We start from the raw sequence: 18,873 nt of genomic DNA, 5'->3' as shown, positions 1-18,873 counted from the left end.
CCCCAGCCCTCTGTCCAACGCATCTGTCTGCAACATAAAGGGGAGAGAAAAGGTCAGGGGAGTGTAAAAGTGGCCCCCCACACAGTGCAGCCTTTACCTTAGAAAAGCCCGCTGGCATTGCTCCGTCCACTGGACTGGATCTGGCGCCCCCTTTTTAGTCAGATCAGTCAGCGGGCTGGTGATGTCCGAATAATTAGGTATAAACCTACAGTAATAGCCAGCCAGCCCCAGGAACTGTCTAACCTCCTTTTTGGTCTTGGGCCTCAGGCAGGCCGCAATTGCTGCTGTCTTGTTAATTTGGGGACGCACCTGCCCATTGTCCAAGTGGAAGCCCAGATACCGTACTTCCACCCGCCCAATCGCACACTTCTTCGGGTTGGCTGTGAGACCCGCTCGCCTCAGCGACCTAAGGACGGCCCTCAGATGTTCGAGGTGCCTCTGCCAGTCATTACTATAGATGATAATGTCGTCGAGGTAGGCGGCCGCATAGGTGGCGTGGGGGTGGAGGACCCTATCCATCAGCCGCTGAAACATAGCGGGCACCCCAAACAGCCCAAAAGGAAGTGTGACGAATTGGTGTAAGCCGAACGGTGTGGAAAAGGGCGTTTTTTCCCGGGATAATGGAGTCAAGGGGATCTGCCAATAACCCTTTGTTAAATCCAATGTTGAGTAAAAACGAGCCGTGCCTAGCCGATCGAGCAACTCATCAATACGAGGCATTGGGTACGCATCGAATTTAGACACTGCATTGACTTTTCTATAGTCTACACAGAACCGGACCGACCCGTCGGCCTTGGGTACCAAGACCACTGGGCTGCTCAAGTCACTGTGGGACTCCTCGACGATGCCCATTTCGAGCATGGCCTCGAGTTCTTCCCGAACCACCTTTTTCTTGTGCTCGGGTAACCTGTAAGGGCGGCTACGCACTACCACCCCCGAGGGCGTCTCAATGTGGTGCTCTATGAGGGTGGTGCAGCCGGGCAGGGGTGAGAACACGTCCAAAAACTCGGTCTGCAACTGGGCAACCTCCGCGAGTTGGGTCGGGGAGAGGTGTTCTCCACAGGGGACCGGAGAGGTACGCGATGCCAATGTTCCCTTTTGCACCTCCGGCCCCAGCTCCGCCTTCTCCGGAACCACCGACACCAACGCCACGGGGACCTCCTCGTTCCAGAGTTTGAGCAGGATGAGGTGGTAAATCTGTAGCGCCCCACCCCTATCCGCTCGCCTCACCTCATAGTCAACGTCCCCGACTCGCCATGTGACCTCAAAGGGTCCTTGCCACTTGGCGACCAATTTGGAGCTCGATGTGGGCAACAGTACAAGTACTTTATCTCCTGGTGCGAACTCCCTAAGGCACGTACCCTTGTCGTACAGGCAGGTCTGTCATTCTTGGGCCTGCCGCAAATTCTCCTGAGTTAGGTGCGTGAGTGTGTGGAGTTTTGCGCGCAGGTCAATAATGTATTGGATTTTGTTTTTACTTGGTGAAGGTCCCTCCTCCCAATTTTCCCACAGCACATCTAGAATGCCGCGCAGCTTATGCCCGTATAACAATTCAAATGGGGAGAACCCCGTGGAGGCTTGGGGGACCTCTTGCACTGCAAAGAGCAAGGGTTCGAGCCATTTATCCCAATTACGTGCATCCTCACTTATGAATTTTTTAATTATGTTCTTGAGGGTGCGGTTGAACCGTTCAACTAAACCATCTGTTTGTGGGTGATACATGCTGGTGCGGATCAGCTTAATACCCAACAACCTATACAGTTCGTTCAGTGCACATGACATAAACGAGGTGCCTTGGTCAGTCAGAATCTCTTTGGGGATTCTAACTCGGGAGATAACGCGGAAGAGTGCCCCTGCAATACTGCGTGCTGAGATATTGTGAAGAGGCACTGCTTCCAGGTATCGCGTTGCATAGTCCACTAGAACTAAAGCGGTACCCTCGTGTTGACCAATCTAATAGCCCGACGAGATCCATCCCAATTCTTTCGAACGGGGTCTCGATTAATGGTAGAGGGCGCAAAGGCACTTTTGGAATGGCCGCTGGATTTACTAACTGGCATTCGCGGCACACCGTACACCACCTATGGACATCGACGCGAATCCCCAGCCAATAGAATCGGGCCATTATTTGGCCTAGTGTTTTATCCTGCCCTAAGTGTCCAGCCATGGGATTAAAGTGAGTCGCCTGGAATACCAATTCCTGGCGGCTTTTCAGAATCAAAAGCTGCGTGACTTGCTCTTTAGTTTGAGTGTCCTGCGTCACTCGGTATAATCTATCCTTCATAATCGTGAAGTAGGGGAAGGATGGGGTGGTGTTCGGCCGGAGCATTTGACCATCGATTACTCTCACTTGGTCATACGCATGCTGCAGAGTCTCGTCTCACGATTGCTCTAATGGGAAATCTGCGAGGGATTCCCCAACAGAGAGAGGAGGGGCCGGCAGCTCCTCACTCTGACACGGAGATGACGTAGACAGCTCTGTGACAGCGGCTCCCGCCAAAGCGACACCGGGACCTCCCCCTGTTAAATGGCAGGACCCACTCTTCACTAAGTGTGTCATTAAATCCCGAAATCCCGGCCAATCAGTCCCCAAAATTATAGAGTGGGTAAGGCGAGGATTAACCACCGCCTTCACTACAAATTTTTCCCCTCGGAAAAGAATGTGGACCAACACTAAAGGGTAGTTGTGAACATCCCCGTGCACACACAACACCTTCACCAATTGTGCTCCCCCCAATGCCTCGTCTTGCACCAGGCTTTGGTGGATTGAGGTCTGATTACAGCCAGAATCCACCAACGCCTGATATGTATCCCCTTGGACACTCACCGGTATGCGATACGCTCCGGGCCGATTGGGGGCGGCTCCTGGCGCGTCGGGGATCCGAACCACCGCGCCCACTTCCATTACCGAGCACTGCTGTTGGAGGTGGCCCGGCTCCCTACAGCGCCAGCAAACCGGCCCGGGCTTCCTCTCTGCACTAGTGCTCTGGGGCTCACTCACTTGAGGGGGGGGAGAGACAGACACAGAAGGGAGAAACGGAAGGGCACCGTGGGTGCGGAGGGCCGGCTGGGTTGGTGCCGGCCCCCGCTTCCGTGGTGGGGGAATGGGGCGAGGAGGAGACACAGGAGGAGGAGAGAGAGAGAGAGAGAGAGAGAGGAGAGATGAGAAGAGGTCGTCTGCTGTCCTGCCATCGGGACAGCCGCCAAATGGTCCTCCGCCAGCTCGATTGCCTGATCCAGCGACGCCGGGTGGTGGCACTGGACCCACTCTGCGGTTCCTGCTGGTAAACGTGCGATGAACTGTTCCAGTACCACCTGGTCGATGAGTCCCTCGGCATCACAGCTGTCGGCCCTCAACCACTGCCAGCAGGCGTCCTGGAGTTGCTGGCCAAACGCGAACGGCCGGCCGACTTCCTCCAAGCGCAAAGCGCAGAAGCGCTGAAGCTGCTGCTCGGGGGTGCACCCCACACGCTGGAGGACGGCCCGGCAAAGGTCCACGTAGGCCAGCCGGCAGTCGGCGGGGAGCTGTAGTGCGGCCAGCTGTGCCTCTCCTGTTAGCAAGGGGAGGAGGCGCGCCGCGCGCTGATCCATCGGCCACCCCAAGGTCTCCGCGACTTGCTCAAAGAGTGTGATGAATGCCTTGGGGTCGTCCTGCGGGCCCATCTTTGTTAGGGTGGGAGCATTGGTAGACCCCGCCGACGCAAGGAGGTGCCGGAACGCCCGATGATCTTCCTGTTGCGCCAGCACCAGGGCCTCGAACCATTGTTCTTGCTCCTTTCGGAGGGCGAGCAGCACCTGGTGCTGGCTCTGTTGGGCCGTGTTGAGGGCGTGGATCAGGTCCGCAAAGGGGGAGGACTCCATGGGGCTGTTCTGTGCTCATCTCCCGGGTTTCGGCACCACTGTGACAGTTCATGTTGGTGGGTGGAGCACAGAAGGACGGCAGGCCAGAACTGAGTTCACAAAACTCTCTTTTATTCAGCTTTTATAAACACACTCAGACACACGCACACACATCAGCCGTCTAGTTCGGGAGAGAGCTCCCTCTTCTCTCGCTCTCTCTCCTTAAATAGGGCGCGGTCACTGGGAAGACACACAAACACATTAATTAACAACAGGTGTAGTGATTCTGCCACTTACCTTCCCTGACTCCACCCTCCTGTCACAGACCGATGCTTGACCATGCCCCCGCTGCCACAATAATTTTTTTTTAAATTGAATTCAGACTTGATATACAGTATGTCCTGTGTGCTATTTATCACCCGTGCTTTTCTTGCTTGTATATTTTCATTTAAAAGCTAAAGAATGAATATGACTCTATTCTACATGTGGTGATATACAGCACTTCCACACCCGACTGCAAACTCAGTTTGACAAGCAATTCATCAGGCAATTTATTATAAACTGAGGAAGCAGCAGCAGCAGAGTTCGTCGAAGAAAGGGCTCAAGGAATTCATCAAGTCGTGGCTTCAGGCAAAACTGGGCCATTTTTGAACAGATCCTGCATGAGATATGGTTTTGATTAAAGACTTCCAAGGAGATGTCCCAAACAAACGTTGCCATGAACCAGCGTGTTTAGTTACAAACACACGTGGCAGGCGAGAATTGCCGGAGCCAGGTGCCGAGCTGTTATTTTGTGTACGTTTCTGCTGCCATGACGACAGAAGGACCCACATCGGCATCCTGTTCCTCTGAAACAGCAGTGGAGGGGCGGTGGACACAACACATCAGTCTGTCCACTGTCCACATAAAGGAGTGGCTTGGGCCTGGCTGTGTGTGTGTCTGGATGAGACAGGACATTAGGATCTTTTTTCTAATCCAGGCTTGACATTTCCAGCCACACACACCACAAATGTTTATTAAAGCAGGCTCACATGGTTCACCATGGAGAAGAAACTGTATGATATGTCAATGCCAGGCTGCTAGGAATGGTACAAAATGGGCACAGACTTTATAATTATACTGTGCAGATATTTAAACCTTTTTTTTTTTTTTTACATATTCTGATTTACATTTTGAGTTGCTATTATGTGCAATATTTGCTTCAATGCATGAATCAAATGAATAATGAACAGTTATTCCACAAAATCGAGTCGTACATGAGCTGATAGCCGATGAGGCGCGTAGCACTGAGTTGGCTATAAGCCGTGTACGATGAGATTGAGTGGAATAACTGTTTTATTCTATCCACATTCACTGGATTTTGAGAAACGGAGCATTTTTATTTTTTTCTAATTTGATAAATAAAAACGTTATACAAAATGTTACAAAATCACTTCCACTTAGAATGTAAACAAACTGGCAAAATGACCGTAGCAATTTGTGAAAAATGTGATAATTCTTGAAAAATTTTAAAAAATGACAAATTTTACCATTAAATACTTTAATTCCATATTTTGTTGCTTTTTAAAATATTTTTTGGGTTTTGTTTTCGAGTAGAGTTTTTATTTCATCCCCTGTTGGTTCAGCAACACGATCCGCCATTTTTTTCTCTAATCACGGTATATGCGCTGATAGCCTAGTAGTAGAGTAGCCAATCAGAACACGCGATTGCTCATATCCAGTGAATGTGGAGAGAATAAATTGTTATACTGCTATATAATAATTTGTTATGGATTTTTTTTATTGTAATATGTCAACAATATCTTTGTCATTCTCATATCAGCCTTCAGTATGAGGAGGAGAAATTGCTGAAGTATGGAATAATATGCCATACAAGAAATCGAAAAACAGCCTAAAATGAAACTCCAACCACATTTGATATAATTCCAGGTATTTTATACAACTCTGTCTTTTCATCATGACAAAACAACATTAAATCACAGGACCAAAAGAAAAGGTAAAAGTAATTCATAAAAGTAATATCCGAAACCTAGATGTTCAGTATAATATTATGACGGCACAAGATTATACTGTTTGTCCAGAAATATGTTTACAGTTAAATGACAGTATTCTAATTTATTCTAATTAGGATGAATTATTTAAGTCAAAAAGAGACATCTCCTCTAGCTTGTTTCTTGTCACCAAAGTGTACATCAGGTTTATAGTTCATAGGCATCAATTAAAGTGCAACAAAGAAGGCAGGCCTGCAAAATAGATACTCAAAGACCAGAAAAGACACGATGTGATTATAATTTAACCAGCTGTAACTTGAATGTACACATCTAGCACTGTTGTCTATAAACATATATTGACTAATAGCAGTGAAAGGAAGGCCATCCTCACGAGTGACTTTGCTCTGTTTTTCATCAAAATTCAGCCAGGAAAATGTTCCAGTCATGAAGTTACTCTCAGTCATTTGGCAGAGTTAGGAACTATGTCTCTGTAGTCGAACAAACCCGTCTGAACAGCATTTTACATTTGCATCACATCCAAACCCCAATGAAAAAAATGAAGAATGGTTGATCATTTCACATTAGTCTATGTGCAGTACACTCTTTAAGGATACTTTGAGGGATTCTTTGGATATTTAAGGGGTCTTAGCTTCTTAAAAGGGTTACAATGGAACCAAACAATCCTCATGGGTCTTACATGTGACCGTTTTGTCAAATATTGTATAGTAAATCCCTCAGCAGGGATGTAAGGTTTAGGTTTGAACCCTCTTGAATTATTTCATGACATTTCCAAATACTTATTAGCTGAAATGATGTTCATAAAAGGGTGATGAAGTTCCCTCCATCTTTAACCACACCATATGTCAATATGAATGTATTACTTCTTCGTATAATCACACTTTATAAGCTACCAGCTACCTATGGTGAGAAATGGGATTAACCAATCAAGAGCATGCATTTCTCCCCTTTCAGTTTGAAGGCCCCTCATCAGCTATCTACATTCTGAGCAAAGGGATGTCAAGGTGACAGGTATCTGGTTTTATTCAAGCCACATTCACTGGATACGAGCAATCATGTGCTCTGATTGGCTATTCTACTACTAGGCTATTAGCTCATATACCATCTCATCTCATTACCTCTAGCCGCTTTATCCTTCTACAGGGTCGCAGGCAAGCTGGAGCCTATCCCAGCTGACTACGGGCGAAAGGCGGGGTACACCCTGGACAAGTCACCAGGTCATCACAGGGCGCTCATATACCATGAGTAGAGAAAAACAAAATAGCAGAGCGCATCAAGTCAGATATAGCTAAAAGAATAATAGGGGTTTTTTTTCTACTCCAATAACTCCTGTTCCACACTCCAGCCCAGTCGGTGGCAGTAATGCACCTTTAAGTTGGCCTGTCAACTGCCAAAAAATCCTAAAGCAGAAGAAAAACAACATGGCGGAACATGTTTCTGAACCTATATATATATATATATATATATATATATATATATATATATATATTTTTTTTTTTTTTTTTTTTCCCCAAAATTATTATTATAGCATTTTTCACAAATTGCTACTGTCATGGTTTGTTTACATTCTAAGTGGACATAATTTTGTTGGACATTTTGCATAGTTTTTATTTATTGAATTTGCACAAAATAAAAATAAAAATGCTCCTTTTCTCAAAATCCAGTGAATGTGGATAGAATAAAACAGTTATTCCACTCAATCTCATCAACGGCTTATAGCCAACTCGGTGCTACGAGCCTCATCAGCTATTAGCTCATGTATGACTCGATTTTGTGGAATAACTGTTAATTATAATATTGGTAAATCATTCCTTCAATAATGAATTGACAAATTCTTAATACAATCGCTGATTCTCCTACTGCCTCCCATCACCCAAACTGCAGAAGCAGGTCACAGTTATCAATTAAATTCCATGCAGTCATTTTATTGAGCATATTTCCACATTCCCCTGAAATTAATTCCTGGCTATGCCACTAGCTAGCTTCCGATTTGTCTGGAATAATTTTTCATATATAGAATTCGACATTAAAATGCCTTATTTTTCTTTACTGCTTGAGTTCTAACACAAGAAATAAAAAATAGCCCAGAAATGAAGACTGTTATAATTAATAACTGAACAATTCATCATCCAGTGCTTTGTGAGCAGGCAGGTCACCTTCATTAATTAACAGAGTAGAAACCTAAAATTGTGACATCAAAATGTAAAAAATAAAAATAAGAATTTGTTTTGCTTTGGTATGAATATTAAAATTGGCCAGATTTAGAGAGATATGTTAACATTTGAAGACATATTGTGCAGAAACATCTCAACACAACACAATAGTAATTGCTGCATCTAAATAAATGCATCCACGGACCCCATACACAGCTGTTTACATAATTTCCCGACAATCACTGGCTTCCATCATGACAAAGTTCAGGTCTGCCTTTGGTCCAAATGTACTCTAAGTGCTGATGGAAATGGAGCTCTTCCTGATTCCTCACATGTTCCACATTTTGCGACCTTCACTTGGTTTTGGTCTTTTCATTGTAAGACCCTGCGTTCTTGTATGCTGCTACATAGCCAGTGTTCTCTACGATCTCTTCACGTCCGCTTTTCCCTTTGCCTTTGCCACTCTCGTCAAAGCGCTCCTTGTGAGAGCCCGTGTACTTGGAAGTGTCTGTTAGTCTGTCCAATGCTCCGCCCTTTGCCACTTTCTGAAAAACATATATAATAATCTTAGAGGACGTGACAAATCACTGTATATCATGGTACAGAATGCATGATATCCAAAAACACACTGAGAACTAAAAAGAGTTTTATTCTGCATCCTCAGAGGTTTGGGTGTGTGAGATTTTATATATTGGCTAAGACATTATATATCACTGAAAAGAACTTTTCATGAACTCTTGCTCTCTAACCTAAACATAAATACAGGTGACATGAGCTACTCAATTATCACTTAGTACGCAGAAAGAACTGTGGACACGAAAGCCTAAACAAAATTAGTCTATCCACATTCACTGGATATGAGCAACCGCACGCTCTGACTGGCTACTCTACGACTAGGATATCAGCTCATATACCATGAGTAGAGAAAAACTAAATGGCGGAGCGTGTTGCTGAACCAACCAAGGACAAAATAAAAAATACTTGAAAACAAAACCCCCCAAAATACAAAAAAAAGCAACGAAATATGGAATGAAAGTATTTGATGGTAAGAACGTATCTTTTTTTTTATTTTTCAAGAATTATTATTAGAGCATTTTTCACAAATTGCTATTGCCATTTTGCCGGTTTGTTTACATTCTTCATGTTTAAGCATTAAATTTTGCTGATTTTTTTTAGACTGGTTCAAAAGCTCAAAGAAGTTTGAAAATTACAGAACTGAAATGTCCAAGGAAGAATTAAATAAATGTCTAAAGCTATTCTATACCTCGGCACGACAGCAAGACGGCACTTTCTACAAAAAAAACAACAACACTAAAGTCAATTTGTGCAGCCATCGATAGGTTTTTAAGAAGTCCGTCTAAGCGGAATTTATTTTGTCGCATGTTTTGTATCGTGTTTTTTTTTTTATTGAATTTGCAAAAAATAAAAATGCTTTGTTTCTCAAAATCCAGTGAATGCGGATAGAATAAAACAGTTATTCCAGTCAATCTCGGCTTATATGAGCTGATAGCCAACTCAGTGCTACGCGACATGTCGACTATCAGCTCGTGTATGACTCGATTTCGTGGAATAACTGTTAAATATTATGCATAATACAATATGTGAGTAATATTGACAGGAGTGTTGGTTATAAGACACAAGTTTTCTATAGTGAGAACTAATTCACGGGGATAAGCTCAACCTTATATTATTCTTCTCTCTATAGCCAGCAAGGGCTGTAAGGGCACCACTGATGACAGTCCATCATTGGTGTGACTCGGGCATTTAAACTTAGCCCATGTTTACATTAGACCGTATCAGCGGATCATCAGATTAACGTTTTTAAAACGATTAGCGTGCACACAGCAACACCAATACACGATTTGCGTGCACACAGCAACGCCAATACACGGATACACTCGGCTCCGCAGGCATCCTGCGCTCCAAATCACTCCGCCCTGAACAGCGAGTGCCCTCTGGAGGGTGCGCACTCCGGCCCTGCGCAGCTCACACAGCGCGCGAGTGAAGTGCATGAGCTACGATTCGGGACTGAGCCGCTGTGTGTGTGATCCCAGCGCATATCACTTACCACTTGCAAGTGGAAGGATGGCAAGCCTAAAGACAATCATAACTACACAATGGGCAGTATTTGCATCAGTATTTGCAGTATTTTCATATTTTTATACTCTTTAATGAAAGGTGATACAAGGCGGAAGTCCACGCCGTTTTTCAGCAGTCGCGTCACATGACCAACGCCAGCGAATCAGGAAGGTGGATGTCACAGTGACGTTGTCCAATGAGACGCCAGCTAGAGCTCAGCACAGCGTATCCGCGTATTCTGAATGTTTACACAGCACCGGAGCTGACACGATCTGGATTGAATACGTGGACGCTGGCGGATTCCCGTTTCCTGGTGTTTCCAGGCGGTTTAATGTAAACGGACAGTGCATCCGCGAAGAAAACGAGACAGATACGGTCTAATGTAAACGTAGCCTTAGTGGAGCCCATCCTTTTCCAAGCTTGATCAGTGGACAATTTTAAGTAGCCAGTTAGCCTAACTGCATGTCTTTGGACTGTGGGGGAAACTGGAGCACCCAGAGGAAACCCACAAAGACACGGAGAGAACATGCAAACTCCACACAAAAAGGCCCCTCATTGGCCGTGAGGTTCAAACCCGGAACCTTCTTGCTGTGAGGCGACAGTGCTAACCACTACACCAACGTGTTGCCCAAACCTAATATTAAACAATACAAATATACTGTTACTTAATAAAGGAAATATATGTACAGTGGTGCTTGAAAGTTTGTGAACCCTTTAGAATTTTCTATATTTCTGCATAAATATGACCTAAAACATCATTAGATTTTCACACAAGTCCTAAAAGTAGATAAAGAGAACCCAGTTAAACAAATGAGACAAAAATATTATACTTGGTCATTTATTTATTGAGGAAAATGATCCAATATTACATATCTGTGAGTGGCAAAAGTATGTGAACCTTTGCTTTCAGTATCTGGTGTGACCCCCTTGTGCAGCAATAACTGCAGCTAAACATTTCTGGTAACTGTTGATCAGTCCTGCACACCGGCTTGGAGGAATTTTAGCCCGTTCCTCTGTACAGAACAGCTTCAACTCTGGGATGTTGGTGGGTTTCCTCACATGAACTGCTCGCTTCAGGTCCTTCCACAACATTTCGATTGGATTAAGGTCAGGACTTTGACTTGGCCATTCCAAAACATTAACTTTATTCTTCTTTAACCATTCTTTGGTAGAACAACTTGTGTGCTTAGGGTCGTTGTCTTGCTGCATGACCCACCTTCTCTTGAGATTCAGTTCATGGACGGATGTCCTGACATTTTCCTTTAGAATTTGCTGGTATAATTCAGAATTCATTGTTCCATCAATGATGGCAAGCCGTCCTGGCCCAGATGCAGCAAAACAGGCCCAAACCATGATACCACCACCACCATGTTTCACAGATGGGATAAGCTTCTTATGCTGGAATGCAGTGTTTTCCTTTCTCCAAATATAATGCTTCTCATTTAAACCAAAAAGTTCTATTTTGGTCTCATCCATCCACAAAACATTTTTCCAATAGCCTTCTGGCTTGTCCACGTGATCTTTAGCAAACTGCAGACGAGCAGGGGCTTTCTCCTTGCAACCCTGCCATGCACACCATTGTTGTTCAGTGTTCTCCTGATGGTGGACTCATGAACATTAACATTAGCCAATGTGAGAGAGGCCTTCAGTTGCTTAGAAGTTACCCTGGGGTCCTTTGTGATCTCGCAGACTATTACGCGCCTTGCTCTTGGAGTGATCTTTGTTGGTGGACCACTCCTGGGGAGGGTAACAATGGTCTTGAATTACCTCCATTTGTACACAATCTGTCTGACTGTGGATTGGTGGAGTCCAAACTCTTTAGAGATGGTTTTGTAACCTTTTCCAGCCTGATGAGCATCAACAACACTTTTTCTGAGGTCCTCAGAAATCTCCTTTGTTTGTGCCATGATACACTTCCACAAACATGTGTTGTGATGATCAGACTTTGATAGATCCCTGTTCTTTAAATAAAACGAGGTGCCCACTCACACCTGATTGTCATCCCATTGATTGAAAACACCTGACTCTAATTTCACCTTCAAATTAACTGCTAATCCTAGAGGTTCACATACTTTTGCCACTCACAGATATGTAATATTGGATCATTTTCCTCAATAAATAAATGAGCAAGTATAATATTTTTGTCTCATTTGTTTAACTGGGTTCTCTTTATCTACTTTTTGGACTTGTGTTAAAATCTGATGATGTTTTAGGTCATATTTATGCAGAAATATAGAAAATTCTAAAGGGTTCACAAACTTTCAAGCACCACTGTATATAAAAATTATCGCTGGTTTTATGCAAATTTGTCTTCAGAGTTCATCTTCAATCAACATTATCATCTTCAAACATTCATATGTAGCAGCTTGGGCCACAAAATCGTCATCTCCATGTACTGTATGTACTGACTTTATAAATGCATGCATCACATTAGTTGCCTCACCGTTACACCAACATTGGTGGGTTCCTTGCCCTCGATTAGCTTGAGTATGGCCTGCAATGCTTCTTCCTTGCTTTGACCTTTGAACCTCTTCAGGGCCAGTTCTTCCAGAGCTTTCTGAAACTCCTCGTACGTGATGACCCGAGATGATTTTGCCCTAAAGTCCCATGCACAATACATAACTCTCATGTACTCTCATGCAGTAGGACAAAATCCAGTATTGGATTTCAAGTGAAATGTTGGTTGTTCCATTAAAATTCAAGACATTAGAATTCAATATGTATTTCATAACTTTAAGAACGTTCATCAAGAATTCCTTGGATGGTTAATGGTTCTAGGTTTCTAAACTTCTAGAGTTCCACATGAAGGAAATCCTCAGTTGTTGGAGTCTGTATAGAACATTTAATGCTTCCCACAAGGAACAAATAGAAGAATACTTTGGGTGCTTTTTATTTTTTACTTATTTAATGTTATTTTCTATTAATTACATTTACAATTATATACTATATAGATCACACAAACCAGAATATACCATTTAAATTTACTTCCTATGTACTACATTACTATCTTCTTACATACTGTATGAAATATATCATTAGTCATAGTATAACAGTAACCTCTCCAGAATTTTCTGTATCAACTCACTTGACTTTAGTGAAGACAATATCTACATCAGTAGACGTGACGTTTTTGCCGTCGATAACTTTGCAGTCTTTACAAAGTTTGGCCCAGTTTTTGCCATTCATCTCCTTCCCTGTGGCTTTGGTGTCTCCATGAACAGCAAACTTCTTAAAGGCACTTAGCAGCTGGTCCACATCTGTGCTCTCTGCCATCCTGCCTATGCTGGAGGAAAGAAAACCATGATTTGACTTTTCAAAAGCCAAACATGAGTTTTATATTGAAACCTTAACTAACATAATTATTATAATTCAGTATTCTGTAGTGGTTACAAAGCAGCCCAGAAGTCAAACTTCTTTGTCTGTGACAAGATCAAATCCCAGGACTAACAGAAATAAGAATGAGTTGTGCACCAGTGTTCACTAGTATTAGGTCATGACCAACATGATACCCAAGATTGTTATTGTTATATGTAATTATAGTTGTAGTTTATTACAATTGAAAATAAGGGCAAATCAAAAGAAGAGTTGACTATTTTAATGTAAGTAATATGGCTTACTATTTTGAGACGAAGAACCTGCTTCAACATTGTGTTCATTTTCAACTTAATTTGGATATTTCCCAACTTGTGGATTTTGTGGAATACTTTTTGTTGTTGTTTTAATATACATTCTTTAAATCATTTGTTTATATCACAACGAGTTTCTCTGGGGTTCTTTAAAGAGTTCGAGCATCCTTAGAGGACTTTACATCGAACCCTCTGGCAATGAGAAACACTGTATTTTACATAGAACTTTTAGGGTTCAACATCTAGGGTTCTACAGAGAACTTTTCCCAAGATTCCAAACAGGAAAACCCTTTAGACTGTATGAAATGAAGGGTGATGGACATTAGCAAAGAATGGAGTAGAGATGAGGACCACTATAAGGAGTGTCTAAGTTAAATGTGGGCAGCACAGTGAGTGGGCAGCATGGTGGTGTTGTGGTTAGCACTGTCACCTCTGAGCAAGTAGGTTCTGGGTTCACACCCCATGGTGGCCGACAGGGGTCTTTCTGTGTGGAGTTTGCATGTTCTATCCATGTCTGTGTGGGTTTCTTCTGGGTGCTCTGGTTTCCCCCACAGTTCAAAGACATGCAGATTACCGGTAGGTAAAATACCCAGCCACTGGGGTTGCACAAACCAGAGCATGCTTCGTGCTGGTCCCAAGCCCGGAAAGATTGGGGAGGTTTGCGTCAGGGAGGGGATTTGTTGTAATTAAAAATAAAAATAATAATAATAATCTATGCCAAAGGGGGTTGAAACTCAATTGCCCTGTATTCTTCCCCTGTCACAAACTATGCGATCTGTGTGACAAATAAAATTAAATCCAATGGTTCCCGAGATGGTTCTGGTCTTCTAAAAGGGTTCTACTGAGTCTTTTCTGTATGGATTGTATCAATTTATATAAAATGGTCCCCTAAAAGCAACACACCAAAGTGCATAGCTCTTTCTCTCATTATGTGTGATTTTTTTTTCATGTACAAATTTAGTAATTTTTCTTACCCAAGATTTAGCTTGTCTTATCCTATGATCGCTCATCTTCTTCCTTTCATATATATATATATATATATATATATATATATATATATATATATATATATATATATATCACCACTAGTTTAACTGCAGATGTATTTCTGCAACCCAAGAGAAGTAAATCCTAATTGTGGGAAGCAGTGGACGTGTGTAAGGAGGTCTCTTTATATGATCCCGTGAGGCCTGAGCAGAGTGTGTTACTGTGGAATCTTTCAGATGGATGTCAGGAGTTTGGCAGGGGACGGCTCTACTCAGAGCTGATGGAGGGACAGTGTGGTAGGTGGGCTTGGCCTGACCTCAACACACAGCCTCCATGACCAGCTGTAGTTTGTTTTTGCTCTAGCACAGAAAAACACATGCATGCAGGCACGTACACAAGCATCGATATTGGTACACAAACGGTGAGGCGGATTATTTAATTCAGAGTTGCTCTAAATGAGTGGGTGTGTATTCAGTTTTAACGCGTCACTTATTTAACTTGTTAACATGTCACTTATTTAGGCTTACTTTGAACAGGTTATGGTCGATTTGATCTATCTAGTGTGATGGGTCTAAATATAGACGTGACCGCTAATCTCTGTGTTACTGCTTTTGGCAGAATAGTGAAATATAAACCCCCCAGCAGTAGCACAAACCCACTCCCCCAGCACACACACACACACACACACACACACACACACTCCCTCAGTCTAACTCTACTGCTTGTGCACTCTCAGGAAGTGTCCATGGAAACCTTTACATAAACCTGGGAAACACCTGCCCCCCCCCAAAAAAAAAACACACACACACACACACACACACACACACACACACACGTTTGTCTCACTGTCCTTGAGAGCACCTTCCCTTCCACTGACATAATTATTAATGCAGCTGCTAACCCTAATCCTAACCTTAACCTCGCTAAGCTCTTTTGGATTTTTAAAGCTAAAACTTTTTTTTTTTTAAATATATCTTGGTGGACTTGTCCAGGGTGTACCCCGCCTTTCGCCCGTAGTCAGCTGGGATAGGCTCCAGCTTGCCTGCGACCCTGTAGAACAGGATAAAGCGGCTACAGATAATGAGATGAGAAATCTTGGTGGGAACCAAATATCCCCACATGCTCCTAGTCCCCATAAAGTAATAACATGTCCATACTTACAACATACCTTTTAGATAATACAATACTTTTACTTCATGCCATTTCACATGATATCTGTCACAGAGAATCAAATGCTCTTTGTAGTTCCTGTTGGTATTATTTGTATGAATATCTATTAAAATACTGGCCAAATAGTTGCATTAAACTATTCCTTGCATACTTCCAGCACCTCATGAAAATTTGGCACAAATACAGAATGCAAAAAATTTTACAGTATAAACCCTATGCCTAGCCTCAACCTATAAGCTTTCATGCAAATTGAATCATGTGACTCGCTCTGAATTTTTATTTTATTGACTAGTAAAAAGGTCTAACCTGTCCTGATAAGACATACTTGAACCCAATCCTTCCATGACTAAATGAGTTGGAACTGCACCAGCATGTAGCAAGGGTATGACTGCACTTAATCGCACACTGATTCACTTCAGTGCATCTCTTGTCATTAAATTCACGCTATGGTCATGATATCATCTCTGGCATTTGACAGCTCTTGGGCACAATGGCATGATGTCTGTCAATGTATTTATAGACTGATTTAATACAGTTCTATTTTAATATTGCATTATTCTGCACAGGCTTTTCTCCTGACAGACATCTTGAATCATTAATGCATGAATAAATCTGATTATTATTATTATTATTATTATTATTATTATTATTATTATTATTCGCATTGTTGTCTAATTAGACAGAATAAAATGTCCCACCCAACTTGATCTGGTTCAGTGTTGTTCCACGACATTTTAATAACACCTTTATAATATCACGCCAAGACATCAGGAAACGGCATTTCCTTCTGAATTAATGGAAATAAACAAAAGTGCATTGCTCTAGTCTTATAATCTGTCATAAATAAATATAGGATGTACTTACATGTTGTGAGTGTGCATGCAATAATAAAGCAAATCATCAATCCATGAGCGGAGTGTGTGAAATTATTCTGCAGCCTTGTGCAGCTAGGTGTGTATATCAGAATGTGTTTGAGCAGTGACTGTTATAAAGCTCTTACCTGTGGCACCCTGCTCCTTCCTGCACGGCTACTCCACACGCATATACACACACATGAACTTACACCCATGCACAAAAAAAATCTCTATATATACAGGGCTATGGTCAGCACCACCTGCTCACTCTCTCTCTCTCTCTCTCTCTCTCTCTCGTCTACATTTTTACTCTCTTTTCAATTGAGCTTTAAAGGGCTGGGGGCTTGTTATCATCTGTTTATCCCTGTATCCATAGAGACATCCTGTTTAACATCAAGGGAGGGCAATAAAAAGAAAGCGTGTATGTATGTGTGTGGGTGTGTGAGAGAGAGAGAGAGAGAGAGAGAGAGAGAGAGAGAGAGAGTGTGTTAAACAATGTCACAGGGTGGGGCAGGAGTGTGTGTGCGTGTGTGTGTGTTTATGAGTGTGTGATTCCTGATGATCATATTTAAACAGAAGACAGTAATGGGTGTGAGGTTTGGCATCTGCCTGAGGTGTGTGTGTCCATACACACATGCACTGATGCACTTTGTGCAGATATATTTGCATAAAGTGCATGAATGTGTATGTGTGTATGGACACACACACCTCAGGCAGATGCCAAACCTCACACCCATTACTGTCTTCTGTTTAAATATGATCATCAGGAATCACACACTCAAACACACACACACACAGAATCATAAGAAAATGCATGAGATTTACATTTATTTATTTGTATTTTTGTTTGTTTGCTCTATCCACATTCATTGGATATGAGCAATCGCGCACTCTGATTGGCTACTCTACTACTAGGCTATCAGCTCATATGCCTTGAATAGAGAAAAACGAAATGGCGGCGCGTGTTGCTGAACCACCCGAGGACAAAATAAAAACTCTACTCTAAATAAAGAAACAAACCAAAAAATACAAAAAAAGCAACAAAATATGGAATAAAAAGTATTTGATAGTAAGAACGTATCTTTTTTTATTTTTCAAGAATTATTATTATAACATTTTTCACAAATTGCTACTGTCATTTCGTCGACTTGTTTACATTCTAAGCGGAAATTTGCAAAAAATAAAAATGCTCTGTTTCTAAAAATCCAGTGAATGTGAATAGAATAAAACACTTACTCCACTCCATGTTGTCATACATGGCTTATAGCCAACTTGGTGCAATGCGCCTCGTTGGCTATCAGCTCATGTACAACTTGATTTCGTGGAATGTGATATATATATATATATATATATATATATATATATATATATATATATATATATATATATACACACACACACACACACACACACACACACATACTAGTGCATCTCAAAAAATTAGAATACCATGAAAAAGTTCCTTTTTTTCATAATTTAATTCAAAAAGGTAAACTTTCATATATTCTATATTCATTACATGTAAAGTGAAATATTTAAAGCCTTTTTTGTTTTAATTTTGATGATTATGGCTTATAGCTCATGAAAATCAGAAATCCAGTATCTCAAATTATTAGAATATTCCCTAAGATCAATCAAAAAAAGGATTTACAATACAGAAATGTCCAACTTCTGAAAAGTATATTCATTTATACACTCAATACTTGGTTGGGGCTCCTTTACCATGAATTACTGTATCAATGCGGTGTGGCATGGAGGTGATCAGTCTGTGGCACTGCTGAGGTGTTATTGAAGCCCAGGTTGCTTTGATAATGGCCTTCAGCGTATCTGTATTTTTGGGTCGGGTGTTTCTCATCTTCCTCTTGACAATACCCCATAGATTCTCTATGGGGTTCAGGTCAGGCAAGTTGGCTGGCCAATCAAACACAGTAATATCATGGTCAGCAAACCATTTGGTAGTAGTTTTGGCACTGTGGGTAGGTGCTAAGTCCTGCTTGAAAAGGAAATCAGCATCTCCAAAAAGCTCGTCAGCAGATGGAAGCATGAAGTGCTCTAAAATCTGGTAGATGGCTGTGTTGACTTTGGACTTGATAAAATACAGTGGACCAACACCAGCAGATGACATGGCACCCCAAATCATCACAGACTATGGAAA

At 42.3% G+C, this 18,873-nt stretch overlaps 1 protein-coding gene across 5 annotated transcripts in view; it reads right to left on the bottom strand.

The window, feature by feature from the left end:
* Positions 1-7,364: 7,364 nt before the first annotated feature.
* The window catches only part of tppp3 (tubulin polymerization-promoting protein family member 3), a 48,348-nt gene continuing 36,839 nt past the window's right edge, over positions 7,365-18,873 (bottom strand). Inside the window, exons 1-4 of one of the 5 annotated variants that reach the window (XM_060911765.1) lie at positions 16,865-17,142; positions 13,167-13,359; positions 12,525-12,678; positions 7,365-8,547 (exon numbers count right to left, since the gene is read on the bottom strand). In XM_060911765.1, coding sequence (XP_060767748.1) covers positions 8,356-8,547; positions 12,525-12,678; positions 13,167-13,354 — 534 coding nt within the window. In that variant the 5' untranslated portion in view covers positions 13,355-13,359; positions 16,865-17,142 and the 3' untranslated portion in view covers positions 7,365-8,355. Of the gene's footprint in view, positions 8,548-12,524; positions 12,679-13,166; positions 13,365-16,728; positions 16,816-16,864; positions 17,143-18,873 lie in introns of those variants that run through there. The other 4 variants (XM_060911763.1, XM_060911762.1, XM_060911761.1 and 1 more) reach the window with 4 other exon arrangements.

Source organism: Neoarius graeffei, chromosome 27, assembly GCF_027579695.1.
Source record: "Neoarius graeffei isolate fNeoGra1 chromosome 27, fNeoGra1.pri, whole genome shotgun sequence".
Lineage (NCBI taxonomy): Eukaryota > Metazoa > Chordata > Actinopteri > Siluriformes > Ariidae > Neoarius > Neoarius graeffei.
The sequence above is the reverse complement of the archived record's forward strand: the minus strand, read 5'-3'. Positions and strand labels throughout refer to the sequence as shown.